The sequence below is a fragment of the Triticum urartu genome, chromosome 1 (assembly GCF_003073215.2).
Source record: "Triticum urartu cultivar G1812 chromosome 1, Tu2.1, whole genome shotgun sequence".
In the NCBI taxonomy this organism is placed as follows: domain Eukaryota; kingdom Viridiplantae; phylum Streptophyta; class Magnoliopsida; order Poales; family Poaceae; genus Triticum; species Triticum urartu.
In genome coordinates, this window is record NC_053022.1 from 536767206 (window position 1) to 536773894 (window position 6689).

The 6689-nt window shown below is 43.8% G+C and overlaps 2 protein-coding genes across 3 annotated transcripts; both read left to right on the top strand.

Annotated features, from left to right (window-relative positions):
- The first annotated feature begins 692 nt into the window (after positions 1-692).
- On the top strand, positions 693-1777 carry LOC125537960. 2 transcript variants are annotated; one of them, XR_007296150.1, is made up of 2 exons: positions 693-977; positions 1077-1777. XR_007296150.1 is itself a non-coding variant. In XM_048701281.1 (2 exons), the coding sequence occupies exons 1-2, from the start codon at positions 887-889 to the stop codon at positions 1345-1347; spliced, it is 333 nt and encodes a 110-aa protein (XP_048557238.1). In that variant the 5' UTR covers positions 706-886; the 3' UTR covers positions 1348-1771. The 2 variants fall into 2 exon arrangements, 1 of the variants encoding a protein (XP_048557238.1); XM_048701281.1 differs by having other exon boundaries at positions 706-977; positions 1106-1771.
- A 799-nt stretch (positions 1778-2576) lies between these two features.
- LOC125537973 lies at positions 2577-4725 on the top strand. Its single transcript, XM_048701294.1, has 5 exons — positions 2577-2782; positions 2900-3647; positions 3752-3904; positions 3999-4256; positions 4370-4725. The coding sequence occupies exons 2-5, from the start codon at positions 3588-3590 to the stop codon at positions 4496-4498; spliced, it is 600 nt and encodes a 199-aa protein (XP_048557251.1). The 5' UTR covers positions 2577-2782; positions 2900-3587; the 3' UTR covers positions 4499-4725.
- Positions 4726-6689: the final 1964 nt, after the last annotated feature.

The following is a 6689-nucleotide window of genomic DNA, read 5'->3' on the forward strand; positions in this document are numbered from 1 at the left end:
CCTCTTGATCTTATCTTCTTTCTAAAAGAAAAAGTTCTTACTTGTATGATTTACATAGATACTTGTGTAATTTTCTTACTTTTATTATTGTTTGATATTATATAGTGCGATGGTTTTGGTATCCGCCTCCGTCGCCCTCGTCCTGTCTCTAATTCGGATGTGGTATATATATTATCTTTTATAACTATTTGTTTCATTTAGTGTTTATGACAATTATGCCGATAAACGTGACATGGATTTTTTTAATCTAGAAGTTATGTGAACCAGAAATTCCAACCGACCCTATTGTCGAGAGGTTAAATTTAGTTGAAGAAGAAAACAATTACTTGAAGGAAAAATTGAAAAAAATTGAGGAGGGGAAGATGATATTGGAGTTGCATGTTGCGGATGTCGTCGATGATCACAAGATCAAGATGGATGCAATGCGTTTGAAGATTAGAAATATTAGAAAATATGCCATTCATACTGCGATAATTGCTAGGCGCGGACGAGCTCGCGCGCTCTCGGAATCTGTATGCGTTCGATCCGCTGGAGGCGCGAGGGGCCCGCTGTATTGTACGCGACGGGTGAGTACAGTTAATGTGCGTACGTAACGGGCAAGAGACGTTGGTGGCTCAGGCGTTAGACGAGGATTTCACGGTGTTTATGTAACGCGTCGTCTGTCTACTGTTCTGGACTTGTGTGTACCGGAAGTACGAGACGGCCTGTAACGGTGAGGTACAGTAAGTAGTTGGCGGCCCACTGGATGTATTTAACGCAATCCACGGGCCCTTCTGGATCTGGTCCCCGTTCGATCCCCAAAATCGCAAGACGAAACCCTAGACTCACCCCACAGTTTCTTCTAGGTCGCACCAAATCGGAGCAGATAGATCCCTAGGTATCGAAGATGGCGGATCCAGCTGCTCCGCCAATCGTGCCTTGTCCGGATTGCGGCAGGAACGTGGTGACCTACGTTGCTAGGCGCGGGCAGAACGCCGGTCAGTGTTTCTACAAGTGCCGGAATCACAACCGTGTTTTTTGAGATGTTTAGCTGGGTAGATTATCACGAGGTACGTGTTCTTGTGGATCCATTGCAGCCTTCAGCGTGCGGATGCGATTTCTACAGGTGGCAGGAAGGCTATGCAGCGCATCTGGCCAATCTTGAAGGAGGAGAAGCTGCTGTGGGTCAAATCGGTCCGGGTCAGATACAGGGTGGGCAAGCTGTCGAAGCTCAAGTTGTGCAGGCTGACCACGGCCAGCCGGTGCAGCAAAATGGGCCGCCGGAGGCGTCGCAGGCTGCATCGTTTGCTAGTGCAGTCGCAGGATATATGCTCGCGACAGCTCCAGCTGCCGGTCGGCAGGGTGTGACAGTCGCCGACGCCGCCTCCATCAACCTGGTGGTATCTGTAGCAAACCTGGTAATTGGGGTGGCAATTCTGCTGTTGCTGGTGGCAGATGTTGTCCTGCGCCTGGTTAATTAGGTGACGTGGCCGTTCTTATCTGGCCGAGACGGCAGAGTGGTTAACTAGGCATAGGCTTAGTGTTATGCAAAATTACGTTATGCTTTTCTAGTTGGTCGATGTGTGGACGTGACGCTGCCATGTAGTGCTAAGTGTGGACGAGCTGCAGATGTAATGTCCTGTGTGATACTATGAATGATGATGCCTACGGTGTGTGAAATATGTCTTTTTTTATCCTGTCAGAATGGGAGTTTCGAGAGATGGCTTTTCAGCATGAATGTCATTTTTCCTTTTTGCATTTTAAGCCGTGATTTTTAGGAGCTGGCGTGCATGTATGAAACGGATGGTCACCAACATGGTTAACCATTGTTTGTATGCAGATATTCAGGCATAATTTTTTTATTCCTTTTGTGTTACTTAGATTTAGTTTTTACATTTATTCCTGTACGGCAAAGATATATTTGTTAAAATACAAGTTTATATTTTTATATATGTCCATATTTTTTAGATGCATATTTTTTTAGTATGTTTTTGAATTGACTGATAATGATTTTTTTTGAAAATAAAAGAATTACATCTTTTATTATGGCAACATTTTCTATGAACACATATAAATATTTTAAACAGAAGTGGTGCTTTTTCATGGGTGGTCGTTCTTTTTTTTTATGCATTTACATTTTTTAAATTGGCCGATAATATTTTTTAATACTTGTTTTCACCATTATTCAAATGCTTGATAATTTTTATAAGTAATGATTAACTCCTTTCACACATGCTGTATATAATTGGTATACACTCTTAGGCAAGAGAAACATTTTATTTATACACTTTTGAACATTTTTTTGCACATGCTGCTTAATTTTTTTTGCACACGCTGCTTAATTTCATATACATTATTAAGATTTTCTATACAAAATTGTTGTACTGTCAGATGCTTGTTTAACATTCGTCAAGCACAAGTTTTTTTGATTTTTAATATCCGGTCAGTAATATTAACGCATAGGAGGTGAAACAAGCGTGTAACAGTAGTACTCCTCGTCCCTCAAAGTGATTGGGCTGTTCGTTCTGGTGGGTTGGCCCGTCGTGCGTAGACTGCCCTGCCCCGTGCATCCCTTGGCATCTAAATCGCCCGGAGCCTTGTCCGATGTGCTTGACCACCTACCCCCTTATCCGCATCTGAATGGCTATCCAGTCAGAGACGTCACAGCCGGAGCTTTAGTTCAAAGAAAGGTCGCTAGATCTGGATCTCGTGAAGCAGGTATCTTCTCCGTCGGCTCTGAAGGGAGGTTTGCAGTAGCTGCTCGGGTGCGGCGCTTGGCGCCTCGTTGCCCGGGTATTCGCTGGTACGTTTTTCATGGCGTCAGATCTAATTTCGGCTGTGGCATGTAGTTTTGCATATAGATTTTGTAGCTTGGAATTGAGGAGTAGATCCATGTAGTGATTCAGTTGCAATATTGTAGATGGACGAAGAGTTTGAGGAACATGATTTTTCTGATGGAGCGGTGGGTGAGGGAGAGCCTGCACTTGATCCGACAGAAGAACATCAGCCAGTTATTACTTCTCGGTTGTCAGTTAAGCGTGTTGTAGAGATGGTTGCAAAATTTGACGAATACAAGAGATGGCTTGTAACCGAAATTGGTTTTGGTGCAATTCTGAAGCTCCCAATGCTTGTCAAGTTGGACCTGAGGATGAGTGCTTGGGTTATGAGGAAGGTGAATGCTCGGTGTCGTGCAATCGCCATTGATAATGACAATACGATTGGTTTCACAGCAGAAGATTTCCACAAGGTTTTTGGCATCCCATGCGGGAATCGAGATGTGGGTGGCAGGGATGCACAAATTTCTCAGTCTGCAATCAATTTCATCAAGCAGTCAATTGGGATGGACAGTACAGTTGCTCATAATCTGAAGGTGGCTGAAGGTTTTATAAGTAGAGATATTTCAGAGGATTCGAGTAAAATTGAAAAGGATTGTTTTCAAATTGCATTCGTCATCTTTGTCATGGGCTATTTGATAGCACCGTGTACCAAGCATGACACCATGACCATTGATTTCTGGGGTGCTCTGGCCAATCCAGAATTGATCCCGCAGTTCAATTGGTGTGAGTATGCTATGCAGAAATTGATGTCAGCTGTTGTGAAGTTGCAGAATGATTATCAAAGCAAAGCGGCAACGGTTCATATGTTTGCGTGCCACCTTTTTTTTCCAGGTGAACACATTTTTAGGTTTTCATAGTTTGGGTGTGGATTTTCAGGAAGCGATGTGTGTGTACTATTGAATTCTTGTTGCTTACTTGATTATAATCCATGGCAGCTTTTCTTGCTGGACAACATTGACCTTGGATTGTTCAATATGTCGCCATCTGAATTGCCCTGCGTGCAGTGCTTCGAACAGAAAAGGTTTCGGCAGATGATCATAATGGCTTATGGCATGAAGCACGGGAAGTGGGGTTATGTCCCTGCAGGGGTATGTTTTTTGTAGTTGTTGGTCTAAAAATTCATTTCGGTCGAGGTTGAGAAGTGATTTTGTTTGTCTAAGTTTTTTTGTTCCATGCTTGTAGGTGCGGCCTGCAGAGCTAGTTATGTACACGCGGCCAGACACGACGCGCCAAGGATGCATTGACTACCATGTATCATCAGGTTCATTGAAGCAATCAATTCCAAGGGTGCCTAATAGAGTGGACCAACGGACTCCGGATTTGGGTGTGCATGCAACGACGGCACCAGCTGACTATTTGGGTGATGTGAGGTCGGCATATCATTCACTTGGGCCAAGGGATTTTGCAAATCATTTGCGCCAGACTTGCTACGGTGATCCGGTAAGTTTTGTTCATCTAATTAGGTGGGGTTCTGGGTGGGTAATGCAATGACTTTTTATTGTTGAAATGTTGATGGATATCGGTTTTTAAGACAAGCATTGTGCAATCTGCAGGTCCTTGAAGAGCTGAGCCTGATGCTGAAGCAGCAGAATGCAAAGTGCACGCTGAGCATGTCGTTGCTGCGGAGTAGGATGCAGTCTGACATGCTTAGCTTTGCTGATAGAATTGTATCACTTGTGTAAACTTGTATGCGGTATGCACACACCGATTTGCTTTTCGCACACCTTGCTCATAGGCAGCAGGATGTAGAGGGCTTGGGGGGATTGGGGTGGCAAGTGGTGGAGGTTGGTGTGAGAGTCAGGGGTGCCGGACGAGAGGCAAGGTATTGGTATTTAAGCACAGCGTGGTGCCCCGAGCGCGCCCGATCAGTACAAAATTCAAACGGCGGGCGGTTCGCGCTCAGCGCACACATCATGGCTTGTGTTCACAGCTGTCATCCACACCCGCGATAGGATTTTAATGCTGCATGCGAGGACTAAGGTAGAAGTGAATATATACACTCGGGGGAATGAATTTACAGAAAAATAAAATTCCATTTTGAAAATACAGAGCAGAAAAATTGTTCAGACCACAATAAGTTACAAGATTTGTGCCGCACAGCAACAAATGCCATGTCTTATTACAGAGAGTTATCATCTACTGGCTGCAAAGCCCTCAACATCGTGTATCACATGAGTTCAAACCAAAGCACTAATTCTATTTGCGTCTATATCAGTGTTGGCAGCAATATGGAGAACAACTCTTGGCTTGTTGCAGGTGTTTCTCCTATGGCCACCGACTCCACAATTTGAGCATTTTGCCTCCTTCCTTTCCTTCTGAGGAAGATCACCTCTTTGCGGACAAGTTGTGCTCTTGTGTCCAGGTTCGCGGCATATGCTGCAGAAACGAGTGCGCTTGCTCGTGCTGCACTTATCACCATCTTCAGTAGGTCTGCATTGTTTTAACCTTTTGCTTTTTGCACCCCGATCATTGTATGGAGGTTTATCTCTGCTGTTGGTAGGTCACCCAGCTTTCCTTTTCCGCTCTGGTGCTTTCAGCCCTACAAAATCACCGATAACGCTGCCTTCTGCATCACTTGCATTGCTGCTGGTGTATGCGATTGCTGGAACGGGTTCCTTGTCTTTAAGTTGCATCTGATGAGTTCTGTCCTCCAATCCCATGCCATCACGGGTAGCAGCTACAGGTGTTAACTTATCCATTGTTATCTTGAGCATTTCCATTGCAATCCCATATGCCTCTGGATTTGCATCCCCTAACCTCACGACTTCAAGTGCATGGCTGTAGAGATTTGAATGTCTGAATGTTACTGACTTTACAGAAATGCTATCCTTCTGAAGGTATGACAGATGGGCTGGCAGTATATCTCATGCATCTTTCGTCCAACGTTTGAGAATATGCTTCTTTGGTATGTGATCTATGCCAATGAAATCCAGTACCTGTCACACATAGGTGGTGTTTCATCATACATGCATTCAAAAGAGAACTTTTCAGATTTTTTAGCAGCAGGATGTGGCAGTGCATTACCTTGACAGCATGGCAGTAGAGCAGGCCAGTGTGCTCAAAATTGCCACATTCACAGAACACTTGTGGTCCATCATCAACAAGTTCTACCTTATATAGAACCCTACACCACATTTCATGTTTTTCTGGATGGTGTCGTCTGACAAAGTATGTTTTACCTTTTTCAACTTCTTCAACTCTGTACTGTGATGCTTCATATGTGATTTGGCCAAACATGTCAAATATAGCTCGAGTGTACACCTTGCTAGCATGATGCTCCAAGGGTGTGTTCATTCTCATTACAGGGGACACCTGAAAAAGCAGACATTATATTTATAAGATGACATGACATCACACACTAAAAAAATCCGAATAACAATTTCTGAAAAACTTACTATTTTGGTTCTCCTCTCTTCATAGTTCTCACTTGCCTCTCTATCAAAAAGAAGCCGCATGTACTGACGAACAAATAGATGCATTGGACAACTAGCTGGAACATAAGTCTTCAACATGTGGTTGGCACTTTCACTGCGCTGCGTACTGGTCATCTTAGCACAAAACTTTCCATGGAAATATGGCTTCGCCCATTTCTCTCTTGTCTCATATATCTGGGTGAGGTAATTGTTCTTTTGCAGACCATATGTTTCAATCATCTCCTCCCATGCTGATTCAAATTCGTCTACTGTCAACATGTGCTATACTATTTTGTGGAAATCTGACTTGAATTTGCTGCGTTTTGTGTAATACGATCCAAGATATTCCTTTGCTTTTTTGAGCACATGCCATTTGCACCATCGGTGTGTTGTGTCAGGCATAACTTTCTCAATAGCTAATTCCATTGCTCTGCATTGGTCTACAACACAGTGTTCGACA

Coding starts and splice junctions, on each gene's coding strand:
- LOC125537973 (XM_048701294.1), top strand. CDS start 3,588: ATGATTATCAAAGCAAAGCGGCAACGGTTCATATGTTTGCGTGCCACC. Junction 3,905..3,998: donor GGGGTTATGTCCCTGCAGGG/GTATGTTTTTTG, acceptor CCATGCTTGTAG/GTGCGGCCTGCAGAGCTAGT. Junction 4,257..4,369: donor AGACTTGCTACGGTGATCCG/GTAAGTTTTGTT, acceptor TGCAATCTGCAG/GTCCTTGAAGAGCTGAGCCT.
- LOC125537960 (XM_048701281.1), top strand. CDS start 887: ATGGCGGATCCAGCTGCTCCGCCAATCGTGCCTTGTCCGGATTGCGGC. Junction 978..1,105: donor TAGGCGCGGGCAGAACGCCG/GTCAGTGTTTCT, acceptor CGATTTCTACAG/GTGGCAGGAAGGCTATGCAG.